Source organism: Pristis pectinata, chromosome 8, assembly GCF_009764475.1.
Source record: "Pristis pectinata isolate sPriPec2 chromosome 8, sPriPec2.1.pri, whole genome shotgun sequence".
Classification (NCBI taxonomy): Eukaryota; Metazoa; Chordata; class Chondrichthyes; order Rhinopristiformes; family Pristidae; genus Pristis; species Pristis pectinata.
The window spans coordinates 90,558,502-90,583,808 of NC_067412.1; the positions used below are offsets into that span (position 1 = coordinate 90,558,502).

The 25,307-nt window shown below is 41.6% G+C and overlaps 1 protein-coding gene across 1 annotated transcript in view; it reads right to left on the reverse strand.

Moving 5' to 3' along the window:
• ophn1 (oligophrenin 1) overlaps positions 1 to 24,658 on the reverse strand; it is a 204,890-nt gene extending 180,232 nt beyond the window's left edge. The window contains 1 exon segment of the mRNA XM_052022352.1: positions 24,131 to 24,658. Within this exon segment, the coding sequence (XP_051878312.1) occupies positions 24,131 to 24,284 (154 nt within the window). The 5' untranslated portion in view covers positions 24,285 to 24,658.
• Between the last annotated feature and the right edge of the window lie 649 nt (positions 24,659 to 25,307).

Sequence of the window (25,307 nt, forward strand, 5' to 3'; positions counted from 1 at the left end):
CCCTATCATTACTGCCACATGCGTTTCCTACAGTACCACATCCTACCACTGTAACAAAACTTCCAACCATTTGTCTTGTCAATCACCTTGTGCAAACCACACTTGAAGTGACTGACCAAAAGAAATATTGAAACAAGAAAAGTCTTCTGCATACCGCCAATGACACAAATTTTGTTCAAAGCAGTTTCCTATCAATTTCCTACACAATTTAGGACAAGTACAAGCAGTGCAGGAAGATAAATTATATAATTGCCAAAAACACTCGGGTCAAATAGCATCTGTGGAGTGGGGATCAAGTTAAAATGGATCTGGAGAAAGTGGACATTTACAAAAACCAAATAACAACCATTGGGATGCATAGGGTCCAATACCAGTGATGTCATCATGGTAAATGAACAACCAATCAAAATAAAGAATTCATGCAAACAGTAAACCAGGAAGTCAAAAGCACTCCCTTTTAAGTAACAAAGTATTTGAAAGCAAAATACTATAAACATAAAATTCAATTAAAATATTGAAACACGTAGGACTGCTAATTGACTCAAAGTATTTAAGGCCAGAGAGATTGTTATGTAATAATAATATTAAAAGCTCACTTGGAACTCAGTCAGCAAAGGGCAACATTTTCAGTGACTTAATTACAGCAGAAGTATTCAGTAGAACAACTGAAGTTCTGATTGGTTCATGAATATAAGATAAGATTTCTTTATTAGTCACATGTATTTCACTGCGTGTTTCGATATACATCTTTTCACGTAGAGCGTGCTGCCCCCAGAACACAAGTGTCGCCACACTTCCAGCGCCAACATAGCATGCCCACAACTTCCTAACCCATACTTCTTTGGAACGTGGGAGGAAACCGGAGCACCTGGAGGAAACCCACGCAGACACACAGGGAGAACATACAAACTCCCTACAGACAGCAGCCGGAATTTAAACCGGGTCACTGGCGCTGTAATAGCACTACGCTAACCGCTACACTACCGTGCCTACCCATCTACCAATTGCACTGTTGGTGCCCTGTGTAGAGGCCAGTAGCCACTGGTTTTCCAAACACACATGGACATACCATTCATAATGGACTAAGTCAGTGGAAGCTACTGGGGTGCATGCTGCCAGCCTTACTTATGCTTTCATTGCAAACTCCATTATCCTATTGGCAAATTCTGGGCCATTAACACCCTCTCTCCTGACTCATTCTCTTCCTGTGTGACCCATTCAAAATTCCCTTCATTTGTAATAATTCAAACTTGAAAGCATGTGGATGCAGACAAAGGTTTCTACTTTCTAGGATTTACTTCAGGTGTCCTAAAATACTCCACCATTTTGCTTGAAGAATGTTGAAGCAAGATAGAAAATGGGGCTGGATTTTATGCAATATCTCTGAACCCTGAAGAGGTTAATATCTGCCAGAAAGACACACATGCAGGATGCACACTGCAGTGAGTGCTTCTTCATTATAGAATGGTGCCTGCTTCAATGCATTAAACATTTCTGCCTGGATTCTGATTTATAGCAACAACTGCCCTAGCAAAGCATGAAGTGTAACAGTCAACATTAGTGACAGTACAGCTGATCTGCAGCTGGAGCCTACTCAGCCACACTGGGTTCAACTATGAAGAGGCTTGTGTTTAATTATCTGTGCAGCCCATCTGGTTATTTACTCAAGGGGCCCCACTGAGTGTGAACAACTAAACTTCGACTGAAGATAGCCTTAACCACCGCAGCACAGATGCCCCTTGTATCACCGGCACAATCACCCCCAACGTTAACATGCACAGAACTCCACCTCCAACATCAGGCACCACTGCTATGCTTCAACATCAGTCTTAAAACCCAAAAACCACTACACAGCAACAAAACTAGACCCTGGAATGCCTAAAGAGCAAGGTAAATAGAAGAAACTGTCTAATCCTTACCTCTGAAAAGTTATAAGCAACTCAAACAAAACTACAAGGAATTAAAATGTTGGTGACAAGTTTAATTCTGCTAATTAAATTCTTATGTATTAGTTATATTACGAATTTTATTTAAACACAATGTTCCAGACTCCAAGAAATAAATAATGCCATCAATAATGAAATAATAAGATTTGGAAAAATGCAATTCTGTGCTGGATTTTGTTTGGTAGCCTCTTCCCGAGCTGTTTGTTGAATCCATCTACAATTTTCATTGTAATTAGTGCCATTCTAATCAACAATTTTTGAAAAGGAACGTGGCATTGAAACGGTTTTACATGTCATTTGTATCATTGGAGTTTTGTAGGACCTTGATGGGCAATTTGGTTGGCATATTCCCCAGATAACAAGCAACGATACTTCAACAGTACTTAATTAGCCACGAGTCAATTTGGGACATCTTCACACCATGCAAGGCAGTACATAAAAGCAAGTCTTCCTTCATTTCAGCCAATTACCATTTTAAACTTCCAGAAATGAAGAGAATGGCAAGTTAAACATGATATCATGCAGATAAGTTCAGGACTGATCCACCTTCAGGGGTCAGCCCTGATGTGGTATGGCTAGGGATGATTGAGAAAAGAAGGGAGGATGGTTGGTGAGTGTAATTACAAAAGACGATAATCCTGATCAAATGAAATGACATGCCATGATCAGGACCGTCCTCGTGACCACCAACTGGCAGCACATATGCACGAACCTGGACAATAAACAGTATTAAATCGTGGCTAAGTACAGCTTCCAAAAATGACATTATGTTTATTGTGAAAATTTTGAAGAAAGGTTTGAAAAGTACAGGTTCAAGGCATAATTTCATGAATAATTCAAAGAGATGTTGAGAAATATCCCAACAATTAGCATGTTAATGTTAAATAACAGTGTGCCTGTCCTCTCAGAAGTAAAGATAGAAAATGCTGAGTTGCTGTAGATAAAAAGTTTGGTTCCAGTGTGGGGTGCAAGAAAGATAAAGAGGAGCTTCAGAGGAATACAGTGAGGCTAAGAATAGAATAATGTGGAAAAATAATGGCACTACTAGCTGCTCCACCATGCCAACGAGAGCATCAGCCATGGATGATGCAGGCTCTATTGAAGGTCATTGGATAACAATGAGTAAGAACCTCAAAAATCAATGGGTTGTCAGGTGCAATAATACTCTCCCAACACTGAATGACAGACTCACTGATCAATCCCTTCCTCATCATTTGATGCCCTGCTTCATTTCCCATGTACACAACTTTGAACATTGAATTGATACACAAATTCTGATAAAATAGTTAAGCTCAAAATTTTCTACAGATGCAACTATTAGTTGAAATAGAAATCGAAAGGAAGGGCAAAGTTCCAGTAATCCCAACCTCCTTCAATGTCATCTGTGTGGAATCTGAACATTCACCATGACCCTCTGGGTTTCCCCTGGTGCTCCATGACATGTGGGTTGGTAGGTTAATTGGCCACTGTAAATTGCCCCTACTGTGTAGATGAGTGGGAGAATCTTGGGGGAATTGATGGAAATATGGAGAGAATAAAGCTATATTAGTGTAAATAGGTACTTGATGATTGGCAGAAACTTGGTGGTTCAAAGGGCTTATATCTGTGCTCTCTAACTATGATAAAGGAAGGGGATTGGATGAAGTGCAATACTTTACTGCTGCAGTAATTTTAGTGGAATTAGTCGGCCACACAGGAACTAAGGAACAAGCTTGAGTGTATTTGTAGACTTTGATCATTAGGATACTAACTTGTCCCTCACTTCCTCCATCCCACAAGAAGTTGCAAAGCTGTACAAACTGTCACAACGCATATTGCTGCCTATCCAATGTTTGCTTTGCCTTAATAGCCCAGGAAGCAATCTGATGTTTAACCCGGTAAACATACAAATATTGCAGCAGCCTGTAAATATACTTGTGACTTAAAACCGAAAACAAACTGCTGGAGGAACTCAGCAGGTCAAACAGCATCTGTGGAGGCAAAGGGATGGTTGATGTTTCGGGTCAAGACCGTGCATCAGGACTGAGAGTGCAGAGGGAAGATAGGCAGTATTAAGAGGGAGGGGTGAGACAGGGACTTCTAGGTGGTAGGTGGAACCAGTCGAGGGGGGTAAATGATGGGCAGATGGTGGATGATAGGTCGAAACAGAAATAAAAAGTAATCTGGTTCCATCTGTCCCTCATCTCCCACCTTACCTGACTCCACCTATCACCCATCAAAGCCGCTATCTCACCCCTCCATCTTGCCTCTTCATACAGGCCATCTTTCCTCCACACTCTCAGTCCTGATACAGGGTTACAGCTTGAAGTGTCGACCATCCCCCTGCCTCCACAGATGCTGCCTGACCTGCCAAGTTCCTCCAGAAATTAGATTTTTTTCTTCAGATTCCAGCACCTGCAGTTTTTTGTGTCTCCATTTTAATAAACCTATGGGTTAGCTTGGTGTTCTTTCCTGCATCATTATTTGATGCTATTAACACAAGGTGTGAGTCATCCCTGAATAAACTATGGTTGATATGTGCATAAAGTGGTTGGACAGGACTGTTCATTGGTTGCTGGCTCCCAGTGCATTCTTTTAATCACACTTTATAAAACCTCAAATCAAATCTGGTATAACCACAATCAGTTTGTTATTGGTATATTATTGTCACATGTACTGGGATACAGTGAAAAGCTTGGTTTTGCAAGCCATCTATGCAGATCATTTCAAGATATAAATACATTGAGGCAGTACAAGGGAAAAGCAATCTGATGAGGTAGATTGCCAGGACAAGAGTTCGTCTTTAACATACAAGATGTCCATTCAAGAGCCTTTTAACAGTGAGATGGAAGCAGTCCTTGAGCCTGGTGGTGGCGTGTTCTCAAGCGTTTGTATCTTCTGGCTAATGAAACAGGGGAGAAGAGAGAATGGCTGGGGTGGAAGGGGTCTTTGATGATGTTGGCTGCTTTTCTGAGGCAGCGAGAAGTATAGACAGAGTCCATGGAGGGGAGGCTGGTTTTCGTGATGTGCTGAGTTGTGTCCACAACTCTCCAATTTCTTGCAGTACCAAGCTGTGATGCTTCTGGATAAGATTCTTTCAATGGTGCATCTGTAAAAATTGGTAAGAGTCAATGGAGACATGCCGATTTCCCCAAGCATTCTGAGAAAGTAGAGGCACTGGTGTGCTTTTTTGGCCATAGTGTCTATGTGGTTGGATCAGGACTAGCTAGTCAGTTTGCAGTTTGGACTAAATTTACTTTAAAGATAATGTAGCACCACAATTCATGTGGCTTCTCTGCCAATGTCTGCAGTAAGGAATGGAACAAATTCAGCAGAGAAAAAAAATACTTATGTCAACAAGGTCAGCATACTTACCCTGGTTATTATTGCAAACTTTTTCTGCTTTGTTGCAGATTTACAGGAACTGCACTTTGTTTTTTTTGAATTCTAGCAGGCACCTACATTTGCCGGCTATGATTTCACATGTGCCAATGAGTCAGAAGGCTCTTGGTTCAAACCCACTTCAAAAGGGTTGAGTGCTGATAGCAAATCTCCAGGTCAGTATTGCAGTGAAGTGCAATCTTATTCGATATATTAAAATAATGCACAATCTGCCTAACTCCACCTTTCCCCTGCTTACCCAAGGTGAGGAAGAGCAGAGTTGTCCTTCGATTAACACTTTCAAAAACAAAAGCGATCATTATCAATTTGCATTTTGTGGGATCTTGCTGTGTACAAATTGGCTAACAAGTTTGCAGCATTCCAAATGTAACCATACTTTTAAAAGTGTTTCATTCATTGTAAAGGCAGATTGGGAGATGGCAAAGTTGTCTAAGTGTTCCAAAAATGAAAGCCCTTTCTAAAATCAGAATTTAAGTCTCAGTTTAATCTCAGGCAAACACTCATTTTTTTCAGCCACTAAGAAAATCTCTTCACCTTTCAGCAAAGCAACATCCCTTGAACAATCTTTCCGTGGATTATTGCATGATCCATTGCTCAATTCCTAGCAAAATACAAATACACATAGACATTCCCAAGTGAAAAGCGGGTTGAATTCACAGAGGGTGGTGCATTTGTGGAACAAGCTGCCAGAAGTAGTAGGGGTGGGTACAATTACAATGTTTAAAAGGCATTTGGACAGATACATGGATAGGAAAGGTTTAGGCGGAATATGGGCCAGATACAGGCAAATGGCACAAGCTCAGGTAGGTAACTTGGTCAGCATAGATGACTAGGGCCAAAGGGCCCACTTCTGTGCTATACAACTCCATAGCTCTAAGAACAGTGCAGGGATCTACTTGCAACCTAATAGATGAACAGCAGAAGGAGAGCACAGGTGTTGAAGGCACAGGTTTTCCCTTAGGGTGGGGACAACCAGGGAGAAGTCTGGCCTTCTCTGCAACCTGACTAAAACACTGCTTCCTCCAATGCTTTTCTCAGTTCCCCATTTCCTCCCCCTCAGGGTTTATGAGAACTACCTAACGCACTGCACAGCACAGCTGTGGGCTAGAGTTCAAAAGCAGCAGATATGGAACAGGTCTTGTTGGGTCCGAGTTTAGTTTCCCTGTACAGAGCCCCCAGATCCCTGATGGTCTCTATCAAGTGTATTTTATTACCAGCGGCTAAGTAACTGCCTTCCAGTATTTCAAATTATAACAAGAGCATAATTTGTGTTCGACTCTTCTTTTTCAAATTGCTCGTTTTAAGTATGAAGAACAAGCATTGGGGGTGGGGGGGGTGGAATCTATCTATGCCTATTATGTTCTAGATTGTCAGATTACCTGCCTAACTGGGAGGATTAAGGTGGAGAGGGGATAATACAGAAAACACATACCACTTAATCCCCTCAAGACTTTTTTCTTAAATTAAATTCTTAGCATGAGTGAGGCCTCTGGCTTTATAGGATTGCACCCATATGACAGAAAGTGATACCTCTATTATGACTCACCTGCACTGTAACGTAAAAAGAAACAGTACTATTTAAACAAGAAATGTGGATTGCCACAATGCCACAAGCATATCAGCTGAGAAATCATTGACAAGGAAAGTATTTCCATGCCAGAAGAGGTATGTGATCTGCACAAAGGCCTAAACTAATACTGCTTAAAACTGGCTTGGGTAAATTGCTCACAGATCGCTGGTCCTTACTTTTCTGTCTCTTTTTTTGGTAGATGGTTAAATACATTACAACAGCACAAGTGACAAACAGCTATTGTTCAAAGGCCTACTTGAATAATGCTGCACAGTTAAATAGTGATTTAAATGGGATTTCAGGATCTTTTTCAAATGAAAGCTGAAGTCTAAAAGTAACCCATGTGACAAATGACGATGAAGATGCACTAAGTGTCTGGGGAATGAAATTCATTGTTGATTATGTGCTGAATATTCCATGAAATAGCAGCTGCACACTAGTGTGCAATTCTGAAATCTAGTTGTGTCAAATTTACTGACACTGCATCTCAGAAGCAGAGTGCAACACCTTTATGGTACCATAGCACATGTGCACACAAGACCAAAGATCTCTTTCCAACTGCCTTTGAGGTTTAGAGGAAAGAAACAAAACAAGAGAAGTGCTGAAAGTGCAAAATATTTTCCATCAATTTGAAGTGTTGTAATTTACCAATTGGAAGCAAGACAGCTCATGCAGTAGAAGTTAATGCATGCAATTAGAGGTAAATAATCAATTTATGCAGGTTCAATTTGGTAGAAAATTCATATCCCAAGTTCCAAGAAATGCAAGCACTCTGTAAATGACGTTGGAGTTTTCTTGGATACCAACGAAAACACCTTGACTCCCCCCCAGTAACTCCCCCAAACACCAGCCAAGTTTCAATGATGCAGCAAGTTTCTTACTCAGCATTCCCCCCCTTTAGAGATACAATTCATTTCAGCGAATCTTACCACAAACATACACACAAAATACGAATATTTATTTTAAATACCATTTCAGCAAACATTACCTTATATGGAGTACCAATACATACACCATTCTCTTCTTCACCCTCAGCATTATGCATCATCTTAAAGTTCTGCATTTGAGTCTCATCCGAGTTGAATCTCGTTTACTAGAAAGTGTTGAGTAGCTTATTTCCTTAGTTGAACCTACACTAGTACTTTCCATCAGGTTAAAAACATGACACCCATATGGACTTCAATGCATTTTAATTGATATTCTATTAATTTGATCTCTTCTAATTAGATTTTACACTGATAGCAACAATATTGGCATTTCAACCAGCGTTTGTTGATTAATTTGATTAGTTTAAATATACAAGTATCACAAGTGTTTATATTGTTTTTGATAAAGCTTAAAACAATCCTCAAACAGGTTAAGTTGTTAACAGCAATAGTCTATCCATCCTGTGATCCTCAGAAGGAAGAGCTTTATTGTCTGGCTGCAATACAACTGAAGATCCTGCCACAATACAGGATTATAACCAAGATAATTAACCCCCACTGAATCATTCACTTAAATTGCCACATATTCCACGCAATTCCCAACCACTAAAAGCTGCCTCCCGCTCCCTCCCTGCAGACAAAGAGGTTAAAACCCCTAAAATTAAACCACGAACAGCAAGCAGGGAAGAGGGGGTTGGCTGCTGTCTAAGGCAGCAGAGAAATACAAATGAGGAGGTGGTGATGACAGGTCACTAATTCAATTTCTGCTCAGATCTGAGGAAAATCCAAGTTTCAAGACTTTTCTGCTCCCCCAGCCGGTAATTTCTAAATTTATCACAACCACAGTGTTTTGAAATTGCACCCCTTAGATTTGCCAGTGATTGATTGTTGGCCAAGGCTGGTCTTAACTGAAACTGCAGCCATGTTCCACCACTCTCCCAGTCCAATTGCTTGAGGCAGATAATCAACGTGCCATGCACGTGCAACCAGTTCTTTAGCAAATTATGTAACAAGATGAAAAAAAAATATCTTGGGTATCTTACCTGCTGCCTGGACATTTACTGAAACAATATATTCAGGAAAACATTCCTAAGACCGAGAAAGCAGGGGCAGGATCAAAACAGGTTATGCTGCACCAGGTCAATACAAGAACTACATCACATTCCAAGCAGGTTCAACCTCTGGATTGTCAAGAGAACCCGATTTCAGTGGGAGACCGAGATATCAGCTAAATATTAAAACGTGACCATCACTGACAGTTTGCAGGTATCCTTGGTACTTGTGTCTCTGATATGCCCTTAAGGATTAATTTCTGCTTCTTGTTAGTCACTTAAAATCTTAAACTGAATCTTTTCCAGATGGATAAGAGGATGCTGGAGTGGAGAATCTCACATCACTAAAAGTAGCAATGCAAATTAACAAGGTCATAAAACATTGCAAGCAATGCACTGAGATCCAGCTCTATAAAGGACTGCATTGATGGCAATAGAGGGAAGGTTAAAAAGATACAGGATAAATGGTTGGCAGGAGAAGAACCAGCAGAAAATTTGGCTTGGAAGGACAGGAAGTACTTAATCTTGGTGACATATTACACTTGAGTGGGTGTTGATGCAGTGGCTAAAGATTTAATACGCGATTCTCTACTATTTTTGAAACTGTGTATTTTATCCTTTTACCCATAAAACTCTGCTCATTGTGCTGACTGAGAAAGCACACTGTGCCACTAGATACCAGCCCATCAGGACTTGGAAAGAACAGGCTATGATCTCTAATAAACTGGAGAAAGATAATGTTGCAATGCTACCAATTAAAAAATGTAGCAACGGGGTACTGGATACTTGGAAATTCAACTCATACAAACAGTTTAATAAAGATCTTCTAGCACAATAGGTATTAAAAAGAGAACTGAAAAAAAATCAGCTCAAATGAATTCTGCTAAAAAATTCTGGATCTTAATATTCACGTCTCCTTAATTTATTTCTCTATTGAATGAGATTAGCTTTATTAACATAACCCAATGTCAGGAATCCATATCTTTTAATATCTTCCATATTTTGGCAACTGTCACTCTCAAAACTTCCTGCAGCAACACATCTGTACCTCACATAAACAGCTAAACCACTGTGGAAACATATCCTGCCACCACGCCTCTAGTCTAACAGAGAATGCAACAGAGCAGTCCTTCTTACATGTGAAAACTAGTCAAACAAGAAAATGGGCAAGAGATGATTGGCTTTTTTTTAAATAATGTATTCATTCATGGAATTTAAATGACTCTAGCAATGCTGGCCTTACTGCCAACACCTAATGACTCTGGTTTGAGGAGGCAGGAGAGACCCAACCACATTGATAGGTTTGTAGTCATGTGTAAGTAAGACCCCCCCCCCCCCCCAGGTATGACGAATTTTCCCTCCCCGAAAGACATTATTGAACCTTGTTTTGATGACAATACAGAATTTACAAACATAGAGGCTAGTTTATTTCAAATTTCAGATTTATTTAAATTACTTCAATTTAGAATTCCCCAGCCACCATGGCGGGATTTGAGCTTGTCCCTAGGTTAATGACCTTGGCCTCTAGGCTTGTAACTTAACCACTATACAACAGTGCCCCCCACCCCCAACTACCACAGCCATCAATTGCCATTAAGATATCTTTATTAGTTACATGTACATCGAAACACACAGTGAAATGCATCTTTTGCATAGAGTGTGCTGGGGGCAGCCCGCAAGTGTCGCCACGCTTCCAGCGCCAACATAGCATGCCCACAACTTCCTAACCCGTACGTCTTTGGAATGTGGGAGGAAACCGGAGCACCCGGAGGAAACCCACGCAGTCATGGGGAGAACGTACAAACTCCTTACAGAGAGCAGCTGGAATTGAACCCGGGTCGCTGGTGCTGTAATAGCGTTATGCTAACCGCTACACTATTAACACATTGGAAGTACAGGCTGTCCCTGGGTTAAGAACACCCAACTTATGGACACCCCCTACATGTGAACAAGCTCCCATAATATTATTAAATTCAAAAGTCCGACATACATACAAATGTTCGTTCCTACGAATAGAGAACTAGTTTCCTCTCTCTCCACTTTTTGTAATTGTTCTTTCCTATCAGTTTTATGTGCTTTTGATTCCACTCATTACAATACTGTGGAGGTATGGTTACCATATTGAGTGATTTTTGTGTATTCTCAGACTTGCGGGCAAAATCAATTTATGGTTTCGGGTTTGTTTTTTTTAAAAACAGACACGTATACGTTACCCAGGCTTGGCCTGTAAATTCCATGCATCAAATTTTAAAATAAGAAGGTTAAATGCATATCTGCTATGTCCATGCTGGTTGCCCCAGGATGAAGCCATCCTGTCCTTGTTGAGTGTTTAAAGCCCAAAGCTTTCTTTCACCATATTTCCGGGTTTTCTTTCTAGCTCCATAGTAATGAACAACCACCCTCCTAGCTTGCCATGTCCTGCAACAAATTATCACATCATACAGGCAACAACTCAGCCTTATAACAGTTAAACAACCACAATCTCATGACTTTAAGAACCATCTGTGGCCTCGCCACCAACTTTCTCCATCACTGAGCACAGTTGGACTTAATCAGCTTAAAGTCAGGTGTTGGGCTTCTAAAAGGTTGGCTCCCAGCTTCCCTCTCTGTCACTTGCTGGTGTCACTTCCTTCACATCTTTCATCAACAGATTGCAAAATGTCAATGCCAAGATTAGCATCAGGAGTGCAAGAACTCATGTAATGCTCAGAACATCCACGTGCACAATCCATTATTCAGACAACAGAGAAACAAAAAGAGATTGAAGAGGAATTTTAATGGTTTGAAAGGTTGGTGTATTTCTTAATCTTGAATAGACGTAGCCATTTGCAGTTTTGTTAGAGTGGATCATTTTCTTTTTTTTTCCTTTCCAATGAGTTGACAGACAGCATAAACCTGCATTTCATAATTTCATTCTTGCATAGGACTACATTAAAAGCACAGATGAGGAGATTGCTTCAAACCACAATACCACCTTGGCAGGAGCTGGGATTGGATCTCTGCATCCTCTACACTTCTGCAAATATCAGGTAGTTGTGCACAAGCATGTAGTCACAAAGGAATCCAGCCAGATTTCATCCACACACAGACATAATATTTAAAAAAAACCACTGGATCACAATCAAGCAATTATTGTTAGTACTACATGTGATTTAACTACAGGGAATCACCCAAGGCAAGAATCTTGCAGCTTCTAAGAAACCTGAGACTTGCTGACTCTAAACTAATCAACTTAATTAAGTTGTTAAACTGTGATCTCATTTGTCTGGGCAGTGTCCTGCAAATCAACCTTACAATTAAGATCTAGACTTGCCCATCTGCTGCATTTAAAAAAAATTGTCTGGAAATTTGAATATATAACTGTGGTAACTGACTAGCTTAGCAAAATTAACAGGACGTTTGATTTAACAAAGCAGCCAATCTTTTCCTGAAAGTACGATGAATCTTGTTAACTTATTCCATGGACTCCCACGCAAACTGCAGGGTAAAACAAAGAGCCGAAGGACTCCAACATCCTTTCTAGTTCCCAGGAAGAAACCGCTTCATCAACTTCAGCTGTACTGTGTTTTGTTTTCTCTTACAAATCAAAGTGTTTTAAGCTGGGCTTATTGCATTTTCTCTTTGGAATGAAGCAGCCATGCAGCGGCAGCTGACACATCCTCTCCCTGCCCTTGGAGAGCCAAGAGGCTGCAGATGCTGGAATCTGGGGCAACAATCTGTTGCAGGAACTCAGCAGGTCAGGCAGCATCTGTGGAGGGAAGTGGACCAATATTTCATGGCAAAACCCTTCATCTGGACCAAATGAAGGGTCTCAACCCAAAGCATTGTCTGTCCATCTCCCTCCACCTGCTGAGTTCCTCCAGCCTTTTGTTTGTCATCTCTCCCTCCCCTTAGCAGGCCAAGCACCACCTCTCTGGATTGAAAGTCAGGTCCCAAGGCCTGACCTGCTAAAGGTCCTCTTCATGCAATGGAGTTGCAAGAGAAGCTCACTCACTGTTACATCTCCCTGTGGTTAGAAAACTACCACAGCCTCTAAAAGAATGTGGGTAATTAGTGCCTTGGTTTCACCATCTGATATCGCACTCAATTTAATTCTGGCAAAACAAGAAAACTTAGATTTTTTTCTCTAACAGCAGTTTCACTCAATGACTCCATTGCACTAACAATCATGACCAGGATCAGTAAAAGCACTTAACTGGATACTCATTGCTGTGGTAGTTACAAATCTACATGTCTGTTCCTAACAATTCAAATCTCACTGTGGAATACACAAAATGGAATTCAACATACCTGCCAGATTGTGGAGATCAGAAATAAGTCCAACAATTATGCTGGTGTATCATTAAATCCCAAATATAGTTCTGGGAAAAAAAGGTGAATACTTTGACCCTCACCAAATTTTATCAATCCACCACAGAAAGCATCCAATCCGGATGCATCATGGCTTGGTATGGCAACTGCTCTGCCAGTGACCGCAAAAAGCTTCAGAGAGTTGTGGACACAGCTCAGCACATCACGGAAACCAGCCTCCCCTCCATAGACTCTGTCTACTCTTCTCGCTGCCTCATTAAACCAGCCAGCATAATCAAAGACCCCACCCACCCCAGACATTCTCTCTCCTCCCCCCTCCCATCAGGCAGAAGATTCAGAAGCCCAAAAGCACATACCACCAGACTCAAGGACAGCTTCTATCCCGCTGTTATAAGACTATTGAATGGTTCCCTAATCTGTTAAAATGGACTTTTGACCTCACAATTTAACTCATTATGACCTTACACCTTATTGTCTGCCTGCACTGCACTTTCTCTGTAACTGTAACACTATTCTGCACTCTTATTGTTTTACTTTGTTCTACCTCAATGCACTGTTGTAATAAGACCATAGGACATAGGAGCAGAATTAGGCCATTCAGCCCATCACCAGTCTGCTCCACCATTCGATCATGGCTGATTTATTTTTCCCTCTCAACCCCATTCTCCTCATAACCTTTGACACCCTTACTAATCAAGAACCTATCAACCTCTGCTTTAAATATACCCAATGACTTGGCCTCCATAGCTGTCTGTGGCAATGAATTCCACACATTCACCGCCCTCTGGCTAAAGAAATTCCTCCTCATCCCTATTCTAAAGGTACATCCTTCTATTCTGAGGCTGTGCCCTCTGTTCATAGGCTCTCCAACTACTGGAAACATCCTCTCCACGTCCACTCTATCCAGGCCTTTCAGAATCAGAATCAAGTTTATTATCACTGTCATGAAATTTCTTGCTTTGTGGCAGCAGTACAGTGCAAGACAAAGACATAAAAATTACCGTCACTTACAAAAATAAATAAATAGTGCAAAAGGGGAATAGCGAGGTAGTGTTCATGGGTTCATAGACCGTTCAGAAATCTGATGGTGGAAGGGAAGAAGCTGTTCCTGAAATGTGGAGTGTGGGTCTTCAGGCTCCTGTACCTCCTCCCTGATGGTAGTAACGTGAAGAGGGCATGTCCCCGGTGGTAAGGGTCCTTAATGATGGATACTGCCTTCTTGAGGCACCGCCTCTTGAAGATGTCCTCGATGGCAGGAAGGGTTGTTCCCGTGATGGAGCTGGCTGAGTCTACAACCCTCTGCAGCCTCTTTCAATCCTGCACATTGGAGCTTCCCTACCAGGCAGTGATCCAACCAGTCAGAATGCTCTCCACCATACATCCGTAGAAATTTGCAAGAGTCTTTGGTGATGTACCAAACCTCCTCAAATTCCTAGTGAAGTAGAGCCACTGGTGTGCCTTCTTCATGATTGCATCAATGTGTTGGGCCCAAGATAGATCCTCAGAGATGTTGACACCCAGGAACTTGAAGCTGCTCACCTTTTCCACTGCTGACCCCTCAATGAGGACTGGTGTGTGTTCTCCCGACTTCCCCTTCCTGAAGTTCACAACCTTGCTGACGTTGAGTGTGAGGTTGTTGTTGCGACACCACTCAACCAGCCGATCTATCTCACTCCTGTACACCTCCTCATCACCATCTGAGATTCTGCCAACAACAGTGGTGTCATCGGCAACAGTGGTGTCAAATAGCATTTGAGCTGTGCCTAGCCACACAGTTGTGAATGTAAAGAGAGTGCAGAGAATATCTGGTAGGTTTCAATGAGATTCCCCCCTCATCCTTCTAAACTCCAGCAAGTACAGGCCCAGAGCCATCAAACGCTCCTCATACATTAACCCTTTCATTCCTGGGATCATTCTTGTAAACCTCCTCTGACCCCTCCAATGCCAGCACATCCTTCCTTAGATGTGGGGCCTAAAACTGCTCTCAATACTCCAAATGTGGTCTGACCAATGCCTTATAAAGCCTCAATGAATTGATCTGTCTGAACAGTATGCAAGATAAGTTTTTCACTGTACCTCAGTATGCGACAATAATAAACCAATTTTCCAATTTTACTTCCTCACCTCCTCCTACACTTTAAGCAATTTCAGTCTAGCATCAAATGGTTTATCATTAAATGACTTGCAGTCACTCAGGTGTACAAGAAATCAGTATCACACATACCCAGAAAACCAATTTTTTTCCTGTTACAAATTTTCCAGGTAATTAACCACTAGAATCTTGCAAATGGCATCTTTGTCATTTGCCCAGTTTTCAGATTATTTACTGTACATGCTAGCCCAAAACAGAATAAATGAAAGCAGAAATTCTCTGCATAAAACAATTAATAGCGAGAGTATTTAGCCCATTATGAATACAAGCAAATGTCAAATCATATCAAAGCTGATAAACCAATTTAATTAGAGTCAGAATGAAGCAGTGAGAGAAGGCATTCTAAAGAGGAGGAATGTGAGAGGAAGAGGTTGATGTATCCAAACCTTGGGGCTTTGAGTACTGTAAACTCAGTCAGAAGTGATTGAAGGGTTACCTCATGAGACATGTCAAAAATCTCAGGAGGGATAAGGATCTGAAGGAGATTGCACAGACAAGGAGGTTTAAACCGTGGAGGGGTTTTAAAACAAAAGGGAGAATAAATAGAGAACAGATTGACAAATGGGATTAAATGCAAGATACTTGGAACAGGGAGCAGAGACTTGAGCCTGGGATCTAAACACCAACATCAGTGGTTGATACAGAAAGGGTGAGCACTTGAGGCAGAAACAAAACAGCATTCACTAGATAAGCAGGTGGGTGGTAAAGGAAAACACAATTCAGGGACAAGGGCAATTAAGTTCATTTACTCACTTAAAGGGTTAATATAGACTGGTACACCCATCACCAATCCATATGTGCCATTAGCATGCTGACTCAAAGTGAGTTTGTGGCCTGGTAACTTTTAATGAAGTTACATAATCAAAGAGGTGAGCTTTGAGTGAGTGGTGAATGAGTCCCAGCCTCTAGTAGTTCTTATTATTCAACCTCAGAACTTTACAAAGATTAGAGCAAAGTTCCTCCATTACAAGCTCAAGATAACTCAATGTTTTGTTGGGAAGTAAACTTCCCTCCACACTATACTTCAGTTCACATGACCGCTGATATAATGGACTGTCTGATACAGTAGTTGCCATGGGCTTCAGAAACAAGTGCTAAGAATGTGGAAGTCTGTCTGCCTTTATCTCAGCCCACTCCCATCTCTTCTAGGTTAATTGTGCCTCTAATCACTGGGACAGACCATCTTTGTAGAGAGCTTCTGTGGGAGGTTTCAGGCATGCTCACAGGTCACCAGCTTGTCAACTCCTATTAAAGGGGCATTGTCTTTGTGGAAAAAAGTATTTTTCCAAATACTTTATGAAGAGAAAGAAGGGCCAGAGGATTAGATGGCATCCTGTTTATGTGACGTGCATCACTGACTGTGACACCAGCTACATTCTCCGTGTTCATTTTTTTTTAACCCCACTTTCAACAAGTAACACTGGATCAGAATCAGGAGTGGGAGCTGTGGCTTATTTGATTCCCTCACTAACCCCAGACATGTTAATGTCAACAGCAACATCCTGCCACTTCCACATCTGACATCAGGGACATTTCCCATCTGTGTGGTCAACACCACACCAGACAATGCATTTACACACCACAGATACTGGAAAGATATTGTAATATCCTGATAAACCCAGCATGTCACACTGTCCTTGTCCTACAGATACTTCTTCCTAACTTGATCCTATTCTCTCTGCCTTCTACCCGTGTCTTCCCACTTAAATCCATTACACCTCCAATACCCTCACCATTTTGTTTCCTTATCATAACTGGCTTATTTCCACCATGGACATCTAATCCCTGCATACCTACATCCCACACCAGGATGGGCTGAAGGCCCTTCATTTCTTTCTTGAATAGGGAGAGGCCCCAGAAGTCTTCCTCCCTCACCCACCACACTTCCCCATTTTATCACCCTTGTTTAACTTCCACATTGAACAAACCTTCATCCTCTATCTATCACCACGTGTCATTCAAATCTCTCTAGCCTATCACACACATTGCCTTTATTTCCTCCATTCAAATTTTCTGCAACTTAAAACATATTTGATTACATTATATTGGGGACAAGTTAGAAAGGTCATTAACCCGAGACCTTAACAGTTTCTCTCTCTACAAATACTGCCCAACCTGCTGACGGTTCCTGAACATTTGCAGATACTGCAAATAAAATTAAGAATATAACCCCAAGGAACTGATTATGTTACCTACTGTGTTAACCACTTAGTGAACCTATTTATTTAACAGGGATACATCAAAACAGAGCATCAAAATTTGAAGATTCTTCTTTGAACTCTTTCTCCCCCCGAGTAGCATTATATGAGCTTAAGGTAATAGTGGACTGCCACTTTAAACACTGCAGTCTGTCTGATACAAGGGGACTCCCATTGCTGTTGAGTGGGGAATTCCATTTTTGAGACTCAGTGAAAACAAAAACAAGGCAATTTACTTCTGGTCAGGATAATGTACAACATGGGAGTTCTTGTAGGAGTTGGCATTCCCATGCACCCACTTCCCTTTTCAAAGAGACAGAAGTTATGGGTTTAGGAAGTTCTGCTGAGTAATGTCATTGAATTTTGTAGACTGTACACATACTGCAGCCACAACACACCAATAACAGAGGATGTGAATGATCAGGTGGTTATCAAGCAGGCTTCAACCTGGATGACGTCAAGCATCGAGAGTTGTTGGATCTACATTCATCCAGGCAAGTGGAGAATGTTCCATCACATTCCTGAAGCATGCCATGCAGATGGTCGAAAGGCTGAGATGTCCAGATTGGAGCCACTTGCCTAGGATATCTGTGTGGCTGATCCAGTTGAGTTATTTGGTCAATAATATCTCCAAGGGTATTAATGGGAAAAAAAAAAGAGGAAGAGTTGGTGTGGTGAAAACACAGTGATGTTGATGGCATTGGAAGGGTAATCAGTTAGATGCTCTCCTGTTGGAGGTGGTCATTCCAAGGCACTTGTGTGGTACAGATATTACTTGGCACTTATCCATGGTTGTTTTGCACCACTTCATTTTCTGAGCAGTTGTAAGCAGCACTGAACATTGAACAAATCAACAACAATCACCTCACTCTTGACCTTACGATGGAAGGAAGGTCACTAGTGATTGAAGATGGTTGGGCCTAAGGCAGTGCCCCAAGAAACTCTGGCATCAATATTCCAGGGCTTGAGACAAATTATTTCCAACAATCACAACCATCTTCCTTTCTGCAATTCCAGCCAGTGGAGAGTTTTCTCCTAAATTCTTGTTGGCACCAATTTCACAAAGGCTCCTTGATACCACACACAGCCAAATATTGCCCTAATGTCAAACATATTCATTGTTAATTCCAAAACTGCAATGAGGTCTGGAACAAAGTAGTTGTCAGCACTGCCAAGTAGTTTCTAAGTAGCCAGAACTCAAACTGAACAGCGAGCAGATTATTGCTCGGCAGCACTGCTGAAGCCACCTTCCATTATTTTGAAGGCAACTGAACAGTTATTAGCTGCTTTGGATTTGTCCTTTTGGTGGATAATGTTCCATATTGTTAGATTATAGGTACAGGTACAGCAGAGGAATCTCCAGTTCTGGAGCTAATTCAGTTCTACAGCTGGCATGTTGCCTGGCCCCATGGTCTTTGCTGCATCTGGTTGACTCTCATTGGTTTCTTGTTATCATATGGAATAAATTGAATAGACTAAAAACTGCAATGATGAGAACCACAGGAGGGAGGACAGATCATCCATACGGTAATTCTGCCTAAACATTGTTGCAAAGACTTCATCCTTGCCTCTCGCTCAGACTTGTTGGGTTCCAACATCACTAAGGATAGGAGATGCCTTTAGAGTAATCTTCCCTTGTTAACTGTTTATTAATTCACTACCACCCATGACTTGACATAGCAGGTCTTTGATTTAATCCACCAGTTGTAGGATCATTTAATGCAGTCTGTTACATTCTGCTTCCACTGGTTAACTATGTTGCATTGAGGTTTCACAGAGTGGATGCCACATTTTTAGGTTTGGCTCCTGCCAGACATTTCATTGAACTTGGGTTAGTCCCATGGATTATAGATATGGAGTGATATGCTCGACTAAGAGATTAGATCGAGGTGATACTCAATTATACTGCCAATGGCCCAGTGTCAGGTGCTCAGTTGGTCCTAAATCCATCTCACTTGGCACAATGATATTGCCATACAACATGATGGAGGAATAACAGGTTGGGGAAATGGAATGACCAAGATGGGCATTCATTCACTGGAATTCAGAATTAGAGATGAGCCAACAAAAGTAACCAGATTCTGAAAGGAAGGAGTGATTGTTACTGAGAGGCTGTTTCCCCACAATGAAGAGTAGAGAAATTGGAAGCATTGATTCAGGATAAAAAGTCAGCCAGTTAGCACTGGGATGAGGAGAAATTTCTTCTTACAAGGTTGTAAACCTTTGCAACACTCTACCCTAGAGGGCTGTGAACACTCAGTTATTGTGTATATTCTAGGCTGAAATTAATAGAATTTTGTTTTAAAGACACTCAGAATCAAGGGATAAGGTATTGGGTCAGAAAGTGGTGAAAGGACAGGATTGATCACAATCATTGTGTATGATCAAACAAGTTGAAAGGGCCACATAGCCCACTCCTATTCCTTAATTTCTTCCTTGGTTGTGTGTTCATTGTGATAATATGTGAAAAATTATTTCTGTTTATTCTCATAGGTCAGCTGATTGCAATCTCAACTTTTGAATCACAACGTTCCAACTGAGACTCAAGCACGAAGATTTACCCCAACACACTGGTGCAGTATTGAGGGACTGCTGCTCTGCTGGAGTTGCCAACTTTCAGATGAGATATTAAACAGCAGCTAAATCTATTCTTGGATGAACATAAAAGACCCCATAGAACTATTTTAAAGAAGAGCAGGGGAGCTCCACCAACCCCACCCAACTTGCTCATATTTAACCCTTTGTCAATGTTACTAAAAACTGATTTTCTGATCATTACCACACCATCATCTGTACAAACTGGTTGTAATGTTTTCTCCAATGCAACAGTAACTCCACCTCAGAAAGCACTCCACTGGCTGTAGGGGACAGGAATTGGTATTGGTTTATTATTGTCACTTGTACCAAGGTACAGCGAAAAGCTTGTCTTACAAACCAATCGTACAGGTCAATTCATTACACAGTGCAGTTACATTGAGTCAGTACAGAGTGCATTGATGTAATACAGGTAAAAACAATAACAGGTACAGAGTAAAGTGTCACAGCTACAGAGAAAGTGCAGTGCAATAAGGTGCAATGTCACAACAAGGTAGTTCGTGAGGTCATAGTCCATCTCATTGTATAAGGGAACCGTTCAATAGTCTTATCACAGTGGGGTAGCCCTTAAGTCTGGTGGTACGTGCCCTCAGGCTCCTGTATCTTCTACCCGATGGAAGAGAAGAGAAGAGAGAATATCCCGGGTGGGTGGGGTCTTTGATTATGCTGGCTGCTTCACCAAGACAGCGAGAGGTAAAGACAGAGTCCAAGGAGGGGAGGCTGGTGTCCGTAATGTGCTGGGCTGTGTCCACAACTCTCTGCAGCTTCTTGTGGTCCTGGGCAGAGCAGTTGCCGTACCAAGCCGTGATACATCCAGATAGCATGCTTTCTATGGTGCATCGGTAAAAGTCGGTGAGAGTCAAAGGGGACAAACCAAATTTCTTTAGCCTCCTGAGGAAGAAGAGGCACTGGTGAGCTTCCTTGGCTGTGACTTCTACATGATTTGACCAGGACAGGCTGTTGGTGACGTTCACTCCCAGGAACTTACAAATGCAAGCCTTTCAGTCTTACATTAAGAAGTCACTCTGCTCATGCAAATCCTTTGCAACATCTGGATTTTATTTCTCCCCGAGAGAGAGAGAAGCAGTTAAAAATAATGTCCATTTTGAAGAATTTTTGCCTTGCTGCATTGGAAAACAACTATTCTTGAACCATAAATTCTCATCTGCAAGTAAGGAAGCAACTGTGTATTGTCTACTTCAATGTTAGTCAGGAGATTAGGATAATCTTACAAGAATGCTGTTAGTATTGGAACAATTCAATGACTTGAAATACTTGAGAGTGAGTCACAAACTACACCAATCCAATGTGGAAAACCTCAATGTTTTCAGCTGAACAAACCCATTACTACTCAATGAGAAAGACTCAGAAGTGGACAAGGTCCAGACATGATCAAAGCAGATCAACTGGATAAAGCAGAATCAAAAGGTAAAGAAGAGAAATCCGGGATGACAATGGGAAGGAGACTGTTTTAAAAAGTTCCTTGTCCTATATCCAGATGTTAAGAACAGATGTTGAAGCACAAACCTGAACCAGCAAAAGGTTACACAACAAAGTTAGATAGGTTGGGATATTCCAAGACGAGTAGAGATTAAGGGAAGACTCTTTGACCTAGCTGAGAGGTGGTGAAGGTTTGCCTAGCACAAATGATTTGTCTTGAACAGATGCACATAGAAAGAGACTGATGAAAAAAGAGGCAGAGAAAATAAAATACTGGAATTGAGATACTTACAACCTGGAAATCTGAAAGAAAAAGCAAATAGTGAGCATTTGCAGAAAGAGATACAGTTAATGCTATGGACTGCCAACCTTTCAAAAGAACTGGCTCATTTTGAAACACATTAGAAAGCTTGGTCATCTGAGATTTTTGCTGAATTCATTGCAAGTCATGAAGGTTATAAATGTGCTTCATCAAAAAAGATGAAGCTTACCTCATGCTTAGTTGGAACAGCATACAAGGCAAAAGCAAGAGCAATTTGGAGAATTCAAGTGACAGGCAACTGAAGCTCAGGGACATCCTTGTAGAACACTTTGGTCAGGCTGCAAAATGTTTGGTTTCTTCACTATAGAGCAGACTAAACAAATGAGTTCTTATCATTTCTTGTTTCATTTTCCTAGGTCAAATGAAAAGAAGTCAGAAAGATTAATTTTTTCCCTCTCCACAGATGCAACCTGACCTGTGTATTTCAAACATTTGCCATTTTACTCAAGAACCGGCAATATAATGAATTGAAGTGCTTGGCACAGGAGATTAAAAACTTCCATCTTCCATAACTGCAGCAACAAATGAACTTGAACCTTTACAGACAGGCGGCGCAAACTCCTTTCAAGCAGAACAGTGGGCAACACAATACAACTTAACAAAACGTGCTAGGTAATAATCCTGCTGGCCACAAGATAACTAGCAACTTGTGGTAACCCCACCTCTTAGCACCAAATCCAAATCCAAGGTAATAATGCAGATACAAGAGGTGTAAACAAAAGATGCCAGGGACAGATTCAAGCAGAAATTCAATACCAAGAGCAGAATTGCAAAAGTCCTATTGAAATGTGAATCACCTACCACTGTTATTTATTTCTGCTTAAAAAGCACTACAGGAAATAAAAAGAAATTTTTTCTCCCAGAGGGCTATGGATGCCCAGTCATTACAAATATTCAAGACCAATATAGATTAAGGGATGTGCAAATTAGACAGGAAAACAAAACCAAAAGAAGTGTAGATACTGCAAATTCAAAAAACAGAAAATGATAGCAACATCCAACAGGCCAGACAGCATCTACGGCAAAAGAGCTCAAAAAATTACTGAGTGTTTCCAATATTTTGTGTTTTTGTTTCAGGTGAAGTATTAGCCATGGGCTTATTCCAAAGGAGGAGAAGCTCAAAGGGTGGCATGAATTACTATTTCTATTTTGAATATGAAATGCAGTGTGAAGAATATCCACAAAACAAATGCATCTTCGTCAGTGCTGTTTAAAATACCTCTGTAACAAGGATGGCTTTATGTTAAAGCATGTGTCAGTATTTCTCGTAAAGCTGGACGCGTGGTTTATGATTTAACTAAGGACATTGGCCAAATGAAATATTCCATGTACACAGCACCCACAGCAATTCATCCTCCCACCTCCTGATTTTTGAAAGAGTCTAAGATTTCTAACTGGAGTATCAAAATAGAACTGAAAAACTTATTTCCCTGATTAATTCACAATTTAATATATATATTGTATGCGATTTCAAATGTTAAAATATCATGCCAGTGTTTAAAGTCTTCCACGGCATCAATCACCTCTCTGCATCCACCACCATATCCTACACCAGTCCTTCAAGAATTCCAATAAATTTCAATTTTGCATCTCCCACATCCCACCCCATTCGCTCAAAGCCCGGGAGTTCCCTTCCTAACTGGGGAACTTTACCACAGGAAAAAGTTGCCATGCAAACACGTTGTTATTGACAAACAGCAAAGAGGTCATTGAGCAAGTGAAAAATTGGTCATGGATTGTCAACTAACATACAAATTACAACCCACGCGTCCATTCACACTGCGATGTGACAAGAATTTACTGTACAACTCCTCAGCAACATCAGGGTTCCTGCTCCATCTCAATTACTGTTGGCACCTATAAATGCCTTGCAGCGACAGGGACACCATCGAACACAGACAACATTTACAGGGTTGGTATCATCTTGGCAAGACGCCCTGTAAAGACGATTCTACCCCACTCTCAGACACAAAACGAGATTCAGACAAACTCCCTTGAACCTTAGAGCGGCGGATACAGCAAAGGGGCACGAATCTGGCCGAGCAGATTTCAGCTGTGCCGTGCCTACACAACACATCAGTGCACCTCTGAAAAATAAATGCGAGAAAGAAATCCAATTTTACTGTACTACTGCTTGATCCGGAAAGGTTTGTCCCCTCCCACTCTGTCTCGGAAAATAAAATTAGTTCCAAGGCTACCCGTCCTGCCTTAAAGGCGGTCTGTCGTAAAATACTCACTTCTGATGGCATTGATGAGCGAGTTCCCGTCTTTGATTACTTCCTTGATGAATTTATTCGTCCTCTCCAGCTCCTGCTCGTAAGATTTCAGGCGCTCCCTGAAATCCGGGCTGTCGAGGGAGCAGTCGCTGAATTCTAGCGGCGGGTGCCCCATGATGGATTGGCGGTGCTAACGCACTGTTTCTCCCCACGTCTCCAACCTTTCACTGTTTGCAGTCGTTTTCTCCTCGTCCTGCCCACGGTTCTGACGCCGTGTCCTGCCCCTTCAACCCCAACTCAGCTCGCCCCTGCTTCTGTCACTGGGTGACCCGGGAATCAGCTGTAACCATCAATGCAACAATGGATTGGTTACAAAATGTTGCCAGATGTATCTTTTTTCCCCCTTCCCACCACGTTCCCCTTGCTCTGGACGCCAGCACTCCCGATGCAGCCGGGTGTCCCAGCCTTATCACTACCTCTCCACCAGTTCCTTCCTTATCTCAAGCGTCAGGAGTTGGTCAGTGACTGTCTCAGCCGCAGCATTACCCTCCCAACCCCGCTCTGCCTGCACACCCCCGCGGTTTGCGATCCTTGGGCACCGTCACAGCAAGAGGGAGGGGCAGAGAGAGGAAAGGGAGGGCGCTGGCGCAGGCTGTTCAACGCCATCAGATGCTCCCTCCTCATCTGTTCCTTCTGACAGATTGAAGCTGTAACCCAATTGAATGCAACTATCAACAAGCCCAGGGAAGATGCAATCTCTCCTTCTCAATCCCTGAACATGGGGGTCAAAAGATCTGGTGAAACAAATGTGTGACTCATCCTCTAACTGGGGGTACAGAGCCAGTTAACAAACCGAGCGCCCTAGCAGGATGAATTGAGTCAATCAGTATTTTAAAGGGACAGGCCTCCTTGAGTGAGTTATGTTTTTGCTGCTGCAGAGCGAAAGATGAGGATCTTTATCATTCCATTTTGCTTAATTCAAAGATATTGTCAGGTTTAATCAGAATGTCTCTTTGAGGAATAATGATCAATTATAATTATTCTTGCAAACTTAAAAATCATCGAGGTTATAACCACAGATATCACTAGCATTCTGTACCTATCCACATTTCCAGTGTGCATGGATCACACACACACTTTGCAAAGTTAATTGTTCAGTGGAACCATTGGACTTCCGATTCATCGTTCAGAGCAAAGA